The sequence below is a fragment of the Pogona vitticeps genome, chromosome 6 (assembly GCF_051106095.1).
Source record: "Pogona vitticeps strain Pit_001003342236 chromosome 6, PviZW2.1, whole genome shotgun sequence".
In the NCBI taxonomy this organism is placed as follows: domain Eukaryota; kingdom Metazoa; phylum Chordata; class Lepidosauria; order Squamata; family Agamidae; genus Pogona; species Pogona vitticeps.
The window spans coordinates 86,516,976-86,537,534 of NC_135788.1; the positions used below are offsets into that span (position 1 = coordinate 86,516,976).

General features: G+C 40.1%; 1 protein-coding gene across 1 annotated transcript in view; it reads left to right on the plus strand.

Annotated features, from left to right (window-relative positions):
* Positions 1-20,559, plus strand: part of MYO1D (myosin ID) — a 218,128-nt gene that overhangs the window by 68,405 nt on the left and 129,164 nt on the right. Inside the window, exons 12-14 of the mRNA XM_020798051.3 lie at positions 6,233-6,303; positions 9,125-9,199; positions 9,290-9,422. Of these exons, the coding sequence (XP_020653710.1) occupies positions 6,233-6,303; positions 9,125-9,199; positions 9,290-9,422 (279 nt within the window). The remainder of the gene's footprint in view (positions 1-6,232; positions 6,304-9,124; positions 9,200-9,289; positions 9,423-20,559) is intronic.

A 20,559-nucleotide genomic window follows, 5' to 3' on the forward strand; every position in this document is an offset into this window, starting at 1 on the left:
CCATCTAGACTAATGGTCTATTCTGGGCGGCATTACAAAATTTAAAAACAATAAAACCAATAAACATGCAAAAATCCAAGATGTAAAAATGTAAATATTAACATAACACATAAAGGTTTTTTTGTTTTGTTTTGTTCTTATGCAAGGATAGTACACTAGTACAAAGTAATTACCATTCTGGCTCTCACTGGCCCTTAGTTTGTTTATAAAAGTGCTAGTTGTCCTGGGGGAGGAGTGGGTGTCTTTCTCAATCCATATCTTGTTGACATTGTTTTCAACTCTAGAGGACATATAGACCAGATAGTTTTCAACAGTGTAGGTATACATTAGGTGGTAAACAATTCCTGAAGTGGTTGGTTCATCTAGCATTTTGACTTGATGCCATGTATTACACCTTGTTCTTATAATTGAAAGGAAAGAGTAAATTCTGGTATTTACTACAGGCAACATTACACTTGAAACTAATGACGTTCCATAGTTACTGGATATATACTAATGTTGTGCCAGGATCTGGTAACTTGTGCTCACTTCCACACAACAGCCTTACAGAACCTCTTGCTGCCTGATTCCAAATCAAATCAGTAAACTAGTATTGATTCCAAATCAAATCAGTAAACTAGTTATTGTTCCCAGCATGCTAAAGGGGGCACTGAAATGATTAATAATCATCATCTTGTGCCACCAGGTCAATTCTGACATATGGAGATGATTAAACCACAATAAAACAAGAGAGCATAATTTTTTCTTGCAAGACTCAAAAGGCTCATGGCCATTATGGATTCATAGGCTCTTTAAAGACAGTTTTCTAGTTGTATTTGCTTCAGCTATAGAGGTATGTAATTTAGATGTATTCTTCACTTAAACTTTGTGGTGCAGTGTATCTGTGAAAATTCTCAGTCATCCAGGTGAGGTTATCTAGAAGTTGAGTAATGGCAAAAGAACTTCTTTCCTATTAGGTTGAAATGTTTCACTACTCATCCAAATAGCTTTTTGAATCTGAGGAGATCCTTCCTCCTGGTCTAAACAGGCTCCTTAGATGGACAAAGGACTGAGGGTGAGTGAAAATCCCACTTCTGCAGTCCTTCTCCACCCATTGTCATTAACAGTGGTTAACAGTGGTCTTTCTGGTGGGTGTGGTCCTGATGTTTCTGGGGATGGATGAAAGGGCAGCTTGATAAATAGGAGACAGATTATATCTAAGGCCTCCTCCCCTGTTGAGTGAGGGATTTTCTATATGCATATGTATAGCCTCCCTGACCTCTTTCTCAAACCATCTATATTCTATATCTTGGTCATCATATGAATGTCCTTTGTCCTTCAAATGAAGGAACACTGCTGATTGTGGTCCTGAGCCATTCTTCCCCCTGTGCTGGGCCATTCTCCTGTTTAGTGGCTGTTTGGTTTCTCCATTGTAGAGCTCTGAACACTCCTCAGATTGTTCCATTTTCCTACTGGGTTGAGACATTGCCTTGTTAAAGGCCCATTTTGGATATCCACAGGCCTTAAGGCAGGGGTGGGCAATTAATTTCTAAAGGGGGCCACATGAAAAATCTGAACTGTGTTAGGGAGTTAACTATGTGAGTGTTTGTAATTCGTTCACCACGGGGGGGGGGGGGGAGAAAAGGAAAAAAAACCTCACTGAGCTAACTCACCTGTCCTCCATTCCCCCACTGCCTTCCTCTCCAACTGTCTTCTATCCCGCACAGGTGACGTGATGCATAGTCACGTCGCCTGCGCAAGGATCGTTTCTGGCCTCTTGAGCTGCAGGCTCCGCAGCCTGTGGCTCAAGAGTAACAGTCAAAACTCGCGAGATCCCAGCGTCGGTCTCATGAGTTTTGCTTACTGCTGTGTTGGGTGACCGAAGCCGGAGCTCCAGCTCACTCAGTGGCGACCGGCGGGCCGGACTGGAGCGGCTCATGGGCTGTATGTGGACTGCGGGCTGCACTTTGCCCAGGTCTGCCTTAAGGACTATCTTCAGATGCTTGTCTTCCTTCTTCTTGGCTTCTGTTGAGTTGGGGATGTTTCTTGCTCTGTGGTTTAGCATCCCGATGACCTCTAGTTTGTGTTGCAATGGATTATGAGAGTCAAACCTCTGGTATTGATCAATGTGTGCAGGTTTTCTGTAGATTTCCATTCCTAAACTGCTGTTGGTTGACTGCACAGTTGAAGAAAGCCAGTGGTTAGACTGCAGTGCAGCAGCCAAAACTCTGCTCACGACCTGGGTTCAATCCCACGTAGCCGGCTTGAGGTTCACTGAGCCTTCCATCTTTCTGCAGTTGGTAAATCGAGTATCCAACTTGCTTGTGGGGGGCAGTGTGTAGCCTGTGTAATTAAATTGTATACTGCCTAAAGAGTGCCACTATAGGTCAGTATATAAACAACACACTTTGCTTTTTTAAAAAAAAATTGAGTTGTACATTTTGCCATGAAAATATTTTTTTTTTTATCAAACCCATCTTTTATGCCAAAAGTTAATTTTCTCTGCCATAGGTCTTAGAGGTTTCTCCTTCCTCTCTTGCTCCCCAACTCAGTACAGAAATTTAAACCTACCAACCCTCTCCACTTCCTCGCCATTTATGTACAGTGGTAAACGCATATTTCTCTTACTCCTAAAATCAATTATGAGTTCTTTAGGTTTTTTTTTTTTGATGTTAAGTGTAAGATTATTTTCTTTACACCACAGTATCAACCCTTGTACTTCCTTTCTGTAAGCAGACTCATTGTTCTTATTTATGAGCCCCCACCACTGTTGTATCATCTGCAAATTTAATAATTGTGTTGGTGTTATACAGTGGGGTGCAATCATGTGTGTACGAGGGAAGAGAGGAAGGGACTTAGCACACAGCCCTGGGGAGCTCCTGTACTTAGTACCAAGGTAGAAGAAAGGTGAGACTCATCCTTACTGACTGTGGCCTATCTGTTAGAAAGTTCTTTACCCACACACAAATCTTCTGAGGTAATCCCAGGTTGATCATTTTAAAAAACAACCAATTGGGTAGAATAGTATTAAAAGCAGAGCTATAATCCACAAACAACAGCCTCACATAAGTTCCCTGTTGTTCTAAGTGACTCAATACAGTATGGAGAACAATGGACATAGCATCATCAGTAGATCTATTTCTCCTGTATGTGAATTGCCATGAGTCCAAAGAAGGTGGAAGACTAGCCTTAATGTAATCCAGCACCAATCTCTCAAAACATTTCATAATAACCAATGTTAAAGCTACTGGTCTATAATCATTGAGAGATGCCACAGCTGACTGCTTGGGGACTGGCACTATAATAAATGTCTTCAGGCAAGTGGGGACAGAACAGTGCAACAAGGATAGATTGAAAATATCTGTAAAAACTCTAGCTGATTCTGCAGCACATCCCCTAACAACTCATCCCATGATTCCTTCTGGTCCAGCTGCCTTTCAAACATTAATATTCTGGAAAGCACGTCTCACATCTGAAATCTGCAGTAGTAGTGGTTGTCTGTCGATGGTATATTCTTGTGATGTACTATAGATAGCAGGTGCTGGAATAATGGTTGTTCCTGTTTCCATCTCAAAACGGCTGAAAAATTGATTTAACTGCTCAGCCAAAAAATCACCACTGCTAAACAGACTGTTTTTGTTACTCTGCCCTGTGATTTGTCGCAGGCCATGCCATACCCGACAAGTGTCAGAGCTCTCAAGATGTTGCTCAATAAATTGTTAAGAGCATCTTCTAAGGAGCCTACTCCAAATAATACTGCTTTCTAAAATCCCAGAGGATTATTTATTCAGTTCCTTTTCTTTGGAAATAAGGCGGGTGTTCTGTCCTTATTGCAGCCTTGCTGATGGATAGATATTTGAGTCTGTGTCTTATTTTTATGTTTATAGGAAAGCGTTTGTCCTCAGAGGTTAATGTGTTCCACATAGTGTTTTATCCCACGTCCTTCAAATTGTGAACACAACCCTTGTATTTCTAAAGGCACATTTGCTGACACTCCTGTTGCCATACCAGTATTTCAGTATAAATTAGTGGGGCAAAGTCAGGTATCTGTATCCTTAGGCTTATTAATCGTATCTCTGAAAGCAAATCCAAACTGATGTTGCATCTCCCAGGTACTCTGATGCTTTGCTAAAAGCAACAGGGAAACTGGAGATGTTGAGATGAGTGTTGCTGAAGAGCATCAAGAACCATGTGCTGATACGTTACAGGAATAGTGATTGCCGAGCTTCACAGTTAATGCTTCATTGCTTCCTTGTGAAGCATATTGGGTTCTGCATTGGGGCTGATAAGCTCTGAGGGGCTGCTGTGCCCTACATATTCCTGTCCTACTTTCAAACTGCATATCCAATGTACTGCTGTCTGCTTGCTTTTTTGTATAATAAAATTTATGCAGCAGAGGAAAATGTGTTTTTACTCTGCATAAAGTAAGAAAACTGAATTAAATTGGAGGCTTCGTATGTGTTGCCTAATAGGAGATCCTACTGTCTCATTGTGTGTGCAGTGTATAATCCGCTTTTGTGGCTTGAATTACCGAGTTCTGTCCTGCTCCCCCTGCCTCTTTCCAGTCTAGGTTGTAACAATGATGCTTCACTCCTTTTTTTCCTTTCTCTGGGCATTTTCACATGAGGAATTGAGTTTGCTGTAATGTGAGAAGTGAGGCATAAGTACATGTCAGTTCACAGAGCTACCAGTCTAGCAACTGATCATGAACACTGTAGCCATGCTGCATCTTATGGTACAGGTGATATTTTCTATATGGAAATAATTTTTAAGTAAAAAACCAGCAAGCTACAGTATAGTAAAACTAAACTTCCTGTCACCATTTTCCTCTGAGGCTCTTTTCTTGAGCAATTTTTCATTTTCATTCTCAGGCAGGGTCGTTTCTGGGAAACTGGCCTGGAGAGAAAAAACTAGAAGGCCATTTGAAAGAGAAGAGTGGCAATCAGAGGAAGGATTCAGCACCTTAGTCTATTTGAATTTGTTCTCACATGCCACTTTGTATCTCTTTGCTAGTGACTCAGTTACATTGCTGTGGGTGTACTTCATTCTTCAGCTGTATCATTTCTATAGCATATACTAGACGGATAGTTTGGGTAGATCCCAGAGCAACTACCCATCATGTTCCAAGGTCATAAAGACTATAGTTTTAGAAGAAGGTTGGTTCATGGATCTACAGGCCTATCACATTCTTTGCTGGGCTAGAAACTGGAACAAATAAATGACTATCTTAAAACAACCTAGAAGGGCAAAAACAGAGAGAACCTCAGTCATCATGATTCTGTCATTCTCCTAGTCAGAATAGTTATTTTCTTATAGGAAAAGTAATGGACAAAGGATGGCAATGTACTGGATACTTGGATTTCAGTAACTCAGCTTTGTCATTTTCTTCCCACATGAGTCTTTTCCCCCAGATTCCTAGTATCTGCGGAGAACCCCATCTAATTTGATCCCAGGTTTGCTTTTCCACAGATCATATTAAAAAGGCTCTCCTAGCAGGTTTGGGAAATTGGCCTGGGGATCAGAAATGGGAAAGTTACTTTTTAAAACTGCAAGTTTCAGAATCTTCAGAACCCTTCAGAATGGTGTGTGGCTGGAGGATTCTGGGAATTTTAGTAAAAAAATTAAATTCTGTAATTGGTTTGTATGTGATTATTGCAGGTCCTTAACTTTGTTTGGCTTGAGGTATGGACAAGAATGTTTTATGTTCGTGAAGGCATGTTTATTTACATGATTTTGTGCTTTATGATCAAAGAAATGGAACTGTGGTCTGTAAACCCATTTCTTCCTGAGCTGAGCTATTTGATAATGCTAATCCTTAAGAAGCCTGCAGTGTTCTGTTCATACTTAGCTTTATTGGGTTGTTATTTCCTATGAAAACAGCCATGCTATAAACTTCATATCAATCTGTTCATTTGGTGGTGCCCTTCAGGATTCCTGTGTATTTGATGGAGGCATTTTGCAGAGAAATAAAGAACAGATGGCAGCTGATCCCTAAAGTATTTTGCTTCTGTAAATATGAAGAACAGTATAGAAGAAGAAAAAGCTTTATTGCCTTGTAGATTGCTTGTCTATAAATAAGTGCCTTATGTAACAATAGCATCCGGAAAAAGGCATTATGTAGCTAAACCTGTAGATGTGGCAACAGTTAAAAGATTCCTCCTATGTCTGTAACTAAATAGCAGCTTTGGAGTGTAGAATTGTATTTTTCAACAAGTACATTTTAAAGGTGACCTCCTAACCATTTGTTTTTCAGCTTTGTGCCACAGATAAAAACCTGGAATTTGACAGAGACTTTCGGATTAAACACTATGCTGGAGATGTTATGTAAGTGCGGCTCATGCAGTTGCTGTTCTATTACCTATTAATACATTTTCGTACACATTTCTCCCCATTACACTGTTCTGCTTTCTATTCCTTTTAAACTCCCTCTATGCATATGATGGTGTGACCCAGAATAGTTGCCAGCCTCTATTTGCTTTTATAGAGAATATAAATGTGAGGCTATTTTAGTTGTGACTTGAACAGACACATCACCATGAAGGAAACTTGTTAGTCAACACTAATTTTAGTTCCACTAATTTCACTGGATTTGTTCTAGTTGGGACTAAAATGGAAATCAGATTTCTGTGCCCAGAATGAATTATGCAAAGATCCCCTAGTCCATAATCTCCTGCCTTTATTTTGAGCCAAAAGGAGTTATTAACAGCTGTTTTTTGTGTAAAAACTTTATTTCTTTGTGGAAATTATGTAGACATAATATTGCTTGCAACAATGCACTTGTTTTGTGGGAAAGTATGCACAGAAATGGTGGAATTCTCAAACAAAGCATAAATGAAAGGGGAACGTAAAAAGTTAAATGTGGGACAGGAAGAAACCAGAACCCCACTCTACCCAAAGCAAATGTGACTCAGCTTTATAGCAAAATAAGCAGTTGCAATGAGAGAACAGTTCAGGGAGCATTTTTAAGGTGTATACAAGTTTGCTTGCTTCCTTAAAAAAAACACTAAATTTTGAATACAAAGTATATCCCTCCATGCCACTCAAGGATTCTTGAGTGCATAGTTATTCTATGCAGGATGTCATTCAGCCATGACAAAGCTCAGATTTACTGTGGATACTGTGTCCTGAGCATTGCTTTTTCCCCAGTGCATGGGAATGTGTTATCTCATCTGTGATAAGGGCATAATCATGTGTACCAGATCTTATAGATTCTAGGGTGTTGGTTTTTTTTTTGTCTTTTTAGCAGTTTTTACCAAGAGCTTTTTGAATATTCAAAGCATTTTGCAGTATAATCTCAGTTATAGTTATAACAAACCTGCAAGCGTCCTGTTCTGTACTGGACAAGGCAAGTGCAGCTCCCAACTGGAGAAGCCATAAACCAGGGAAAAGCCAGGGAAAGAGAGAAGGTACTGAAGAGCATACCAAAACAGCCAGCCAGGGCAGGGAAATATAAAACCGTAGTTTAGTGTCAATCCAAAGGTCAAAGCCAGGCAGGCCACTATCTACCAGAATCTGCAAAGAGGATCTAAAGGAGTCAGACACAGTTGAGACAGTTGATGCATGGGCCCCAACATGCAGGAAGAAAGTAAGGAATTAGTAGACATGTCTCTGGTAGTTTGCACTCCTAATTGAGGGCTTTTTATAGGTGGGCTGCTGGAGCACAACTGGTACTCATTTGCAGATGTTTGGGCAACAAGGGGAGAAATTTAATTGCAGGGTTTGTTCCTTGGGTCTCTCTGGAAGTGGGAAAAAAACCTCCTCCCAAGGAGATTCCCTTCTTCTGAGGAGGCTCTTTGAACAACACTCTGCCATGCGGCTTCAGTTGCCTGCCTTCAGCTTTCTTCACTTATGCTCCAATGGGGATCCCATTTCCTTCCCTCCTTTGCCCCATATGCCTTTCTCGTCCACAGTTCTTCCCTGCTGTGTTCTGCAGTGTCAGATTTGTCCCCACTGGATAACTCCTCTGACAGACATGGCAGATACGACAGCAGGCTCAGTAATTTGTCTTGGGAGTTCCGTAGACGTGTATTTAATAAACAATAAATATTGTAGACTTGGAGAGGTAATGAAGCTAAGGCACCAGGTAACATAGATGGGATAGAGAGTTATCCAGTGACCTATGCAGCTTCCAAAATTAAAAAGCATTATGTTAAAAATTTCAAGAAAGCAGAGATAATGAAACAAGAGAATCTTATTGTGAAAATATGGGAAGTGACAAAAATGGATATTCTGTCAGATGGGCTGAAAGACTGTTCAATTCAAAAGGAAACGGAACAATGGGATGTATTATATAAATGGCTGCAGTTACCAGATAGTGTTGGAGTAACATAGAATTAAACTAAAATTAAATGATAAGATGAAAGGAGGAGGGTAATCAAACTGTGAAAAAGCAAAAAGTTGATTTGTTATTGTAATATGAATTGATTGGATGATGGTATACTCTGTGTTCTCATATCCCCCTAACCCTTTCCTCCTCTTCCCTATTACCCCTTACTTTTTGTATTCCCTACCCTGTCCTTAAATAAATACTTTAAAAAAGCTAAGACAACAGGGATCTGTTGAAAACTGCTATGATTTGAGACAGATTTCTCATCTCTCAGTTCAGACTCAACTTATGATTTGAGCCAGTTCTCCAGCCGAGAATGGATTACTTATGCTGTACCAATCCTACTGGTGAAAAAAAACCCATTTTGTTGCTAGGTGAGATTTATAGGCAGAACAGATGAAAATAACTTATAAGAATTATGGGAAAGTATTTCCAGGCACCTAAAAACTTGCAACTAATTGTTATGTACTTATTGCATCTGAAATTAATCATTATATATGGTCATGTTTCTGTCGATTATCCTCAAGCCTCTTGGCAGCCTTATCTGCTGTGTCTGGAGTGGACTTAAGTACCTTCTGACTTAAATCACTGGAGATTCATATGTTGAAATACTCAACAGAAAGTTTCTAGTGCTGTTGGTTTATTGCTTGGCAATACTTTTAGACTTTCAATATTAATAATCACTTTGTGTGAAACAACTCTGGTTCACTTCATTCCTGACATGGGAGTTTATATCTTTGTTAGTGTGGCCAATTGTTAGTTATGTCATCAGAAGTTCAATGCATTTTAAAAATTCCCACTCTGTCTTTTGTTTGCCAGCTATTCAGTCACTGGATTCATTGACAAAAACAAGGACACCTTATTTCAGGATTTCAAGCGCTTGATGTATAACAGGTAAAAGTAAAACTTTGGGTATTCATGTGTCTTTTAACCTTGTTGCTCATCAAACATGGCTGATCTTCTGATTCTTTCCTGGTTTTGTAGCTCCAACTCTGTGTTAAAAAAAATGTGGCCAGAAGGCAAACTGAGCATCACAGAGGTGACCAAGCGACCATTGACTGCTGCTACGCTTTTCAAGAACTCCATGATTGCTTTAGTGGACAATTTAGCATCTAAGGTAAAACATTTTTGTCTAAATAAAGTCTGATATTGTCAACTGTATATCAAGGTAGATCACTAGGGATCCTATTTTGCAGGTGGGAAAACTGAGGCCCATTGTCATGCTCATCATTTTCCAGAGGTTTAATTTCTTAAAAAGAGACTTCTGTGATCTGAGAGGGAAATAATTTCCCCTACTTTACAAAGGTTCTCCTGAAAATTAATTAAGATATGCTGACATCAGATTGATGTCTGATATACATATGTCTATCTGTTTGGTGGAGTTTAAGCCCTTACATGAAGCAGCCCAGCTCCAGAAAAAAGATGGAAAAAGAGGCAATTTGGATTTTCCTGTTAAAAGAGTGTTGCAAAAATGCAGAGAACATAAATGGTACCTTTACAGTGATATAAAGACTACTACTCGGTGTCTTGTAGTGGACAGAGTGATGGATTACGACTCAGGAGGCTTGGGTTCAAATCCCTGCTCAGCCATGGAAGCTCACTAGTGTGTATGTGAAACTGGTAAATCCACTCCTTAAATACTTATTACCTTGAAAGCCCTGTTAGGGTCTCTATGAATCAGTTCTGACTTGACAGCACGTAACAGCAACAGTTTTGTATATGTAGAAGTTTTTAGTGAAGGATTATCTTTTAATACTGTGCATATTGGTATGCAAGTATACTCTAAGATGTGGTAAAGTTATCTGTAGTTGTTTCACTAGGTGAGAAATGTATTCTGCATGTGTTGCATTATTCATTATTTTACACATGCCATGGTTAAATTATGACAATTGAGGCTGACTTCTAGTTTTGATAAGTGATAAGTGATCACTATTAGGCTTCCCGGTATTATGATAATAAATTCTAATATTGAGAATTAATTACACATTCTATTTATAATCCAATATAATTTCTCTATAATTTCCCTTTCTAGGCATAGCGGCCCAAATCCTCTTACCTAGTTACACTGGTGTAGCACAAATGGTTTAACTTTTGGAAACAATTTGCCCTATAATGAGAAATTACTGTAGACTTCATCCTTTGAATACTGTGTTGTATGACTTACCATGTGATTTCTTAACTTGGGGCAACTTGCTTCCAAAAATTACACCATTCGTGGTGCTGTGGAAGAGGATTTCGACCACTGAATAATTTAAGGATCTAAAAAGGTGTTTGTTCTCTAAATTGAGATTTGTTACTGTTGTTATGTGCCATCAAGTTGCTTCTGACTTATGGTGACCTTATGAATAAATGATCTCCAAAATAATCCTGTCTTCAACTGGGGCTGGTCAGGTCTTGTAAACTGTGTCTTCTTTTATGGAGTCAGTCCATCTCATATTAGGTCGTCTTCTTTTCCTGCTTCCTTCCAGCTTTCCCAGCTTTACTGTCTTTTCATGAGAATCTTGCCTTCTCATGGCGTGTCCAAAGTACGACAGCTTCTATTTCATCATTTTTGCCTCCAGAGATTGTTCAGGCTTGATTTGATCTATGACTCACTTGTTCATCTTTCTGGCAGTCCAGTGTATCTACAAAGCACTGTAATTTAAATGAATCATTTTTTCCTGTTAGCTTTCTTAACTTTCCAGCTATCAGATTCATACATGCTAATCAGAAATATAAGAGTGAAGATGATCTCAATCTTTGTCTCCAGTGACACATCCTTACATTGGAAGATACTGGAAGATATTTTCTGATTCCTTAAATGCTCCTGGAATTTATTTTACCTGGTCTGAATAAGCTTCTTAGAGGCTAACACCCGGCTGGGAAAAATACAATTGTTGAAGATAAATTTAAGTCAGTAGGGAAAAGGAAAATATTTCAGAGTAAATTTTTCTAGTAAACCTTTAACTGGGTTGTGCCACAAGAGGACTTCTTTTGAGTAATTTGATGAGAAAGGAAGCTTGTTTTAAATTGCTTTCTTAAATGCCAATACATTTCTCTAAAAGTTGAGAAAACTACTGACTTAGGACAAGAAGATGGGATAGAAGTGGGTAATCAGTACCATGTAAAGTGAAAGAAGTATGACAACCTTTTTCTGGATGTCTTTAATTACTCTATAATAATTCTTAAACCGCAGAAGCCTCTGTGCCCCCGTTGCTTGTCCCAGCTCCTCCCAACCTAGCAGTTCGAAAGCATGCAAAATGCGAGTAGATAAATAGGTACAACCATAGTGGGAAGGTAATGGTGTTCCATGTCTAGTTGCTGCTGGCTACGTGACCACGGAAGATTGTCTTCGGACAAACGCTAGCTCTATGGGTTGGAAACGGAGATAAGCACCGCCCTCTAGAGTCGGACACAACTGGACAAATTGTCAAGGGGAACCTTTACCTTTACCTTATGATAGTCAGCCACTGTGAGTAGGGTTTGCTGGAAAGAATACATGAACAATAATGTTGTCAGTCGCTAATATCCTTATCTTCCCAGTGTGAGCTTTTTGGGAACACAAATGGGAGGTTGCTGTTGAAATTGTGTCCAACTTGTGAACAAATTCGACTTCACATAGGAGAAGAGAAGTAGAATTTCATAGAATCACATAGTTCTTCTGAAAGTGAATCACAGAGCCACTTTTACTGGTTCACCAGTTCTGGTCAGTTCAGGATATGGCCCCTGATAAAACAACAAAACAAAGCAAAACAAAAACAAAAACCAGTTCTGAGCAGGGACCTGTTTTGGCTTGTACCCCATTTTGGCTTCAGTCAAATCAGCTGAAGCTTTTCAGGTCATAGTAATGAAGCAATATGGAGGACTAAGTTAAAAATGAGAAGATCTATGATGTCCAGATAAGGATAAAATGTTCTATGAAGCAGTGAGAAGATACGAAGAAAATACATTAAGTAGTCCTAAGAGTACTTCCTGTTATCTGGCATGTAATTAGGGCTCCGTCTTGATTGTACAAATCTCAGTGTTATGTAGTGCATAGAGTGATGGACTAGGACTCTGGAGAACAGGATTTGAATCTCCACTCAATCATGGAAACTCACTGGGGGAATTGAATTGGTAAAACCACTCCTTAAATAGATACATATTTCATTTACCTTGAAAGCCCCATAAGGGATGATATCAGTTGGTTTTAACTTGACAGCACAAAAGACACACACACACGCGCGCGCGCGCACACACACACACACACACACACACACACACACACACACACACACACACACACACACACACACACACACACACACATGATTGTGCAAGATATTATGTCTATATTTTTACTTTAGTGAAGAAGGACTATTTAGTCCTTCACAGCAGCAATTTTGGGAGATGACCTGGAACTTTACAGATGTCAAACAAAGATGTTAAAAAGCTAGTTCAGGCTGCATTAAGTATTCTTTTGTGAGGGAAGATTACCGTATTTTTGCGCACCATAAGACACACCTTTTCCCCACAAAACGGGGGGTGGAAAGTCTGTGCGTCTTATGGAGCAAAGAAAACAGATTATATTTTCCTGTTTTCTTCTCCTAAAAAATTGGTGCGTCTTATGGAAAGGTGCGTCTTATGGAGCGAAAAATAATTGTTTTTTCAACAGTGAAGTAAACATAACTTTAAAATTGTCTAATGTCAAATAGGATAACTTCATTTTCAGCTTATTTTTAAATGGGATCATGTGCTTCTGTTCTCTTACACAGAAATTATTCAAAAATAGATAAAAGATTTTGGGTCAGAAAGAAAAAAAGATGGGTAATAATTTAGAAATCTCCTAGTGATATTAATAGTTCCCTATCTCTGATTGTGGGCTGGATATTTTCACTTAGGTTCTCGAACTGACTTTAGACTTCTCCTTTCTGTCTCCAGATCAGTGGAGCATGTAGTCAAGGGTTTGTAGTCATAGAAACCTAATAGGCCTGGGTCGTTTTCCTGTGCCTTACTCCCAATTAGAAGCCAGGAGTAACATCCCTTTGCTTTTCGCACCAGAAAGCAGTTTTGACCTGCAAGCTGTTATAGGGGTCAGGCGTTTATTACCACAGGAGCCAGTCAGTGCCCAGGAGGTTTCTTTATAGGTTTGACCGATTCCCCTACAGTTCCCTCATTTAGCCGGAGCTTAGAAAGGATGTGTAAGCTGAACTGTGAGCTGCTCCTGGGAAACTTTGAGTTAAAGAATAGCCTTTGAATGTTGTATATCACTCTAACTCCAGGTTCAGTCTCTCTTATAAGTCTGACTTTTGAAACATTATTAAACGGCCTGTATAGATTTCAGATTTTTCCTAACATTTTTCCATCTGCTACTTTATTAGTGGAGCGCAGGAGTGCACCTCTAATATTCCATGGCCAGTAAAAGCAGCATTCCATAAGCTGATTGGAGGGGGGCAGTCCAAACAAAAACTTTTAACTTTTGAAACATTTCTTGAATCGAGACTATATTTGGCAGATTAACTGTAGACAGAATTTATAATTTATAAAAAATTTAAAGTGCTTGCAGTACAGATACTCTGAGTTACTCCACTTCTCACCTTCCTCCTCTGTGACAACTGATTCCTGCTTTCTGGCTCATATCCTTTAACTGGTTTTCAGTCCATAAAGCCTCGCCTTATCCCTTGACTATTAGATCTGTTCAGCAGTGTTTGGTGAGGGGATTTATTAGAAACCTTTTAGAAGTTGAGAAAAACAATATCTACCAGATCACTCCTGACTATATTGTATTTATCCCTCAGGGGTATCACTATGTTTACTGACACTTTCAAAGAATTCTGAAAAATTAACAAGACAGAATTTATCTTTGCAGTCGCCATGCTGATTCTTTTGTTTTGTTTTGTTTGTCAGTGCTTGCCATTCTATATACTTGACAGTTTGGTCCTTAACAACATTTTACATCAGTTTGTCCAGAATATACATTAAGATACCTATCATTTCTCAGATCCCTTTTGAAATATTCGCATAACAGAGCCAGTACTCACTCCTCTTGTTACTTGATGCATGGAAAAATCAGGCCTTATTAGAATTTTCATATCAAAATAACCTTGGGCATGTAACAGCATCCATTAGGAACATAATTTAGAACAGCTAAAGCCAAAATCTTCATTCTGGCTTTCATATAATGTTGCAAAAGTGTTTGCATAATCAATCCGAGATTAAACTAAGATTTTCTCTTGTCAACATAGTGAAAGCTAAATGTATTTTCCCCCATTTGCCTGTTTTCTCAAGGACATTCTGTATCTAAGTGTTTTGTTTAAAAGATCTTGTACTATGGGAAATCAAAGATAAGATGTGGTTCTTATATACCTTCTTGTATTCATGTTTTTGGGCTGATTTATACTGTTACTCTGTGTAGTAGAGTTGTCTGATACGTAGCGACTGAAATCATTTTGTGAAGCTCCATGTGTGCAATAATCATGGCAAATCACCACTGATTAAAGACTTCATTTGCAGACTTTGGAGTGTGCTTGACTTCGTTGCATCACGTATGAATTGTGTGCACTCTGAAATTACATTTAATCCATAGCAATTTGCTGTTCTTCATGGCTTCTGTGAATCACACCCTGGGTGATTTGCGCCTGGGCAGAGCCTCATCAAAAGATTCTAGAGCTTCTGTGGTAGCAAAAACACATTAGACTATGCCCCTCCCCACCCATATAAGTACCTTGGCGCCAAGCATCCCCTTTCAGTTTCTTTCAACCGCCGCGTTGAGAGCCTCATATTTCTGCTTCTGTGAGTAAAAGAGAAATAAGGCTTATTCTTGATCCCTTCCTGTTAATCAATCTTTTTCTTTTAAACTATTAAATCAAACTCTTTATCACCAGAGATTTTTCCATTCCCCTCACTTGGTCTTCGGCCACAGCACACACCCCTCCAGTCATCGGTTTTTCTCCTCAGTTATTTTCTCCTATTCATGGCCCCTTTGGGCCCGTTTAAGCACTGCGTTGTCTGTGATAATAAGATCCCACTTTCTGACAGACACACTAAGTGCCTTTTCTGTTTGGGAGAACAACATCAAACTTCCTCCTGTACCCATTGCAAAAAGTTTAAGCACAGAGTTATTCGATCTCGCCTCTCAAGGCTAAAACTCCAACTTTGGGAACAATCCTTATAAGCAGTTCAAATGGCACAACTTCCCTCCCTGTAGGGCCACTTCCCAAACCAAAGCAATGGAAAAGCCATTACTGAATCATCAAAACAGCATCCATCAGCTATACCAGCTCATTCTGATTCTCCATCTGCATCGTCTAAGACCTTGAAGACACACAAATCAAAACTCTCCATACTGAAGTCATCGACTTCAAAAACAACTTCTAAACGTCAGAGACCTACTGAAGCTGAGGCTGTTCCTCCTAAACGAGCTAAACAGTCTAAGCCTGCAGACATCCCACCACAACCACAACTCTCTGAATCAATTTTGATCGGATCTCCCTCAGATAATGACAGACTTCTGTCTCATCAACCCTGTTCTCAGTCTCCAGAGTGGGATGATAGAGTCAACCAACTAATGTCCACAACCTTCCATTCCTTCCAGGAATTCTTCGGTTATTCTATCGCCTGAGGATTCCCATCCCGAATGGTTCGACACCATCCCATATTCAATGCCATTGGATCGACCACCGATCCCTAACCAGGAACGTTGACATCAACAATCTCAACAGCTTGCTTCATCGCATGTGGTTCAAACCCACGCTCATCATGTGCATCAGGTTGCCCCAACCAGTGCTCTGCTCGACAAACAGCACCAACTAGTCAACCAGGTGTTTTACCCGGCTCGATAATACTATCTAATAGTCAGCTTACCTCTCGACAACCATTGGTATCGAAGCGGCTACATCACCAAGAGGTGACTATACCTCAACCTGCTCCCCACTTGGTATCGGAAAAACCTCGGACGGTCAAGCAGATTTCAGCCACATTGTGAGGCTTTTGCAGCCCCAGCCTCCCGATACTTTCCTACTACAATAGATGATGGGAATCACTCTTCACACTTGGCATCACCAGCATCAATTTATTCTATTGCTGTGCCATTGCATCTGCAACCCCCATTTTGACATCACAGAGACACAGGCTCTGATATTGACGATCCTCAATATTCATCCTGGTTTGTGGACGCTTGCTCCATTCCGTTACATCAACACAGTTCTCGTCCTCCAGTAAATCCAGGTCATCGACCCCAGCATGGGTATGACACTGAGCTTGACGCCAAGGTCCATCCCTACCAATCGAGGTCCGTTGACACTCAACCACCATATTTTGATGTCGACGATCCTCCATCTTTTCTGACTCATGACCAACAATACTACGAGACTCAGCCTCTCGACACTGAAGTCGATCGACAGTCCGTTGACTCCAGATGTGACCTCGATGGCTCTGACCATGGATTTCGGCCGCAGACTCATCGTTGTTACTTAGCTTTCCAGAGTCGGACATTGTCGATATCGACCTGACATCACCGGCAGAGGATTTCCAGACCTATGCCCAACTTATGATCCGCATGGCTAAATCCCTTAGTCTGCAAGTCAACTGACCATTGACAGAACCAGCTGATCATCTATATGATCCTATCTCTAAAAATACAACCACTCCGGTGCACATATCGATGTTACCATCTCCCCTTAGTACTGCACAGAGATCCTGGACAAAACCAGCTTCCTCCCATTCCATGTCTAAGTGGATTGATAACCTCTATAGAATCCATTACCCAGGAGCCATTTTCCCTCAGAAACAACCAGCTCCAAATTCTATATTTATCGAAACCTTTCAATCAAGATCTCGACACCGACAATCTCTCATACCACCAAATAAATACAGCCGACGAATAGACTCCATGGGTAGATGGCTTTACTCTTCTGCAGCCTTCACCATGCAAGTTGCTAATTATCAAGGGGCCATGAGAGCTTACCAACGCTTCCTCTGGGATAACATGTCCACCTTTATTGAATCTCTGCCAGAGGATAAAAAGATACTAGCTCAAACCTTCCAACAAGAAGGTCTCTCTCTTGCTAAACAACAGATGCTTTCCACCCACCACACTGTAGACGCTACAGCCAAGTCTATGGCCACTTCAGTAGCCCTACACCGTTTCCCCTGGCTCAGAATGGCCGGCTTAGCCGAAGATGTTCATGCATGTATCGAAGACCTTCCCTTCGATGGAGCAGGTCTTTTTCATGCCGAAACTGACAATATACTAGAAAACATACAAAAGAAATGTTCAGCAACCAGACATTGGGGAGTTTACCCTTCCTACCAGCAACGTCTTCAGCAAAATCAATGGAAACAACCCTATAACCCATACCAGAGGTTCCAACGACACTCTCCACGACAAACCTCTTACAATCCATACAAAAACCAAAGAGCCAAAACCCAGCAACAGCCTGCCACTAGGCGGAATGACTAGAAATCCAAACACCATATTTGACGTTCCTCTGACCGAGATTGCCACTCACCCCACCAACCCTGCTCTCTGGAAACACTTACCTGCACGGGATTCCATCACCACAGATTCCTGGGTACTCTGCATCATCAAAAACGGCTACTACATTCACTTCTTCAAACTTCCTCCGACAACACATGTCGCTACTCCTCCATCACAACCCCTGCAAGAAAAAATAACCAATTTACTTCTCAAAGATCCCAAGCAACCCATCTATCAAAACAATACCAGGTTTTTCTCTCACTAGTTCACCATTCCCAAGAAAGACGGGGGCCTTCGCCCTATTCTAGATTTAAGATTATTAAACAACTACATCGTCACCACAAAATTCCGCATGGTTACTCTAGAATCAGTTCTTCTCTTACTTCGAAAAAATGATTGGCTCACCATCATAGACCTAAGAGATGCTTAATTTCATATTGCAATAATCCTGTAGACAGAAAATTCCTTCGTTTCCAACTTGGATCACAAGCATACCAATTCAAAAGACTCCCATTTGGCCTTGCAACAGCTCCAAGAGTGTTCACCAGGTGCATGGCGCTGGTAGCCACCCACCTCAGACTTCAAAACATTCTTGTCTTTCCATATATTGATGACTGGCGCCAAGGTACTTATACGGGTGGGGAGGGGCATATTCTAATATGTTCATTGCTACTGCAGAAGCTCTAGAATCTTCGGATGGGGCTCCACGCAGGTGCGAATCACCCAGGGTGTGAATCACAGAGACCTATTCGAAGAACTACAATTACTGGTGGGTAACCTGTTGTTACTATCATCTTTGTTGTGCACATGGAGCTGTGCATAGGATTTCAGTCACTAAATCTTTTACGTTAGGTTTTGTTTGAAAAGAATTGCAGAAGTATTTCCTTTTTCTGTTTCTTCCAAAGTTTTTATTTTGCTGACAGCAGTAGCAAGGGATGAATGATTGTGGTGCAGAAGTTTTACATGCTGGAAAACTTTCCAGTTTCTTTGCTTCTCATTCACTAGTTGAGTATGGCCACTTCTTCCTTCCTGTAATTTTGCTTGTATCTATTGTAATTGATTTTATTATTATGTTTAACTCCATCACTGAATAATCCAGACATCTAGCTGAGGTGTGTGTTCTCTTAACATTCTGTCTCAGAGAGTAGGAAATATCAAAATCTTTGACGTAGCAAGCCTCTCAATATCGCAATGTCTTCTGTGTATTAACACCTTGTATTTTTCTGTGCTTGGCAGTGTTTGCTTTTCCATTTGGCTAATGGAGATTGTTGTCATGGCTAAAGCCTCTGCAAACAGACACTTAACGAGAAAATTGGCATAAAAATTGGAGTAAATAGGGGTGAGGACTGGTGAAAGGCAAATATAAATATCATTTATGCAAAGGAACACGGCATTCAAACAGCACAGAAACAAATCTATTAGTGTGAAAAGTTATATGTTTGGGTCCTACACAGAATGCAATATTTGTACAAAATAGTAAATTATAACATCATTTATGCACAAAGTAGTAAGTAGTATATAGAATGAGATTCTCTTGTCAGAATAATCTATTTTAGATAGTATAAAATACTAATCTTATTGTTTGAGAGAGAGGCTGTGCTGAGAATAAATTAATTACTTTAATAGAGTGAACACTGCCAGTGAATTAAGAGGCACCATCTTGCATTCACCATTGCTAGTTGTCAGTTTATAGAGGAGATGTTTGCTGTTTATTATGTGCTGTACAATACCTTTACATTGATTTAGTTGTCATGAAAAAAATACATACAAAAAATAATAATCTTTAAAACAAGGTACCTTCAATTACATGCAATAAGTCCTATCTGCACTGCAAAAAAACAATGTTCCGGTCTGTACCAGCTGGGCTAAAATAAATGAATGCATGCATCTGGAAGACAGGTCAGACTCATGAACTGTGTGATAGTTTTCCAACACCTGTGTATACAGTGGTGCCCCGCATGCCGACGATAATTCGTTCCCCTGAAATCGCTCTACAGCGAAATCGTCGTCATGCGAAAACAGTTTCCCCATTGGAATGCATTGAAAACCAGTCAATGTGTTCCAATTGGGAAAATACTTCATTGTCCAGCGAAGATCCTCCATAGGGCAGCCATTTTGCGAGCGCCGATCAGCTGTTTTTAATCTCTGTCTTCCAAAGCATGGGTCCAGAAAACAGCAAGAAGCCATTTTGCGAAGCTGACGATCAGCTGTAAAGATCGTCGTCTTGCGAATAAACAGTCCGCGAAGCATGGACCAAATCGCTGTGAAGCGGAATTCCCCCATTGAAATGCCTGTTTTGAGAATCGCTATAGTGATCACAAAAAGTCATCATCCTGCGGTTTTGCCATTTAGCGGGGTCGTCTTCATGCGGGGCACCACTGTATAGAAGCATTGCAGAAATCCAGTATGAGGGTTTGGGAGAGTCCACAGTCCTACAATGATAACTTCAGTAAGATTTTTTTCATTATAATGATTCTATTTTGTAGAAATCCTTAATTTAGTTTTTTTAAAAACTCTCATGGTGAATAGAAGACCATGTGGGCATTAGCTGGACAAAAGATCTACTGTTATTTGCCATAATTGGAATGCATGTTCCTAAATGTTCTGTAGAGAGAGAGAGAGAGAGAGAGAGAGAGAGTGTGTGTATTCATTCATTCATTCACTCACTCACTCACTCACTCACTCACTCACTCACTCACTCACTCACTCACTCATTCATTCGATTTCTATATCACCCTTCTAGCCAAAGGCCACTCTGATTGGTTTACAACATAAAAACAAAAATAATAATAAAAAAACAAATACTCATAAATCATAA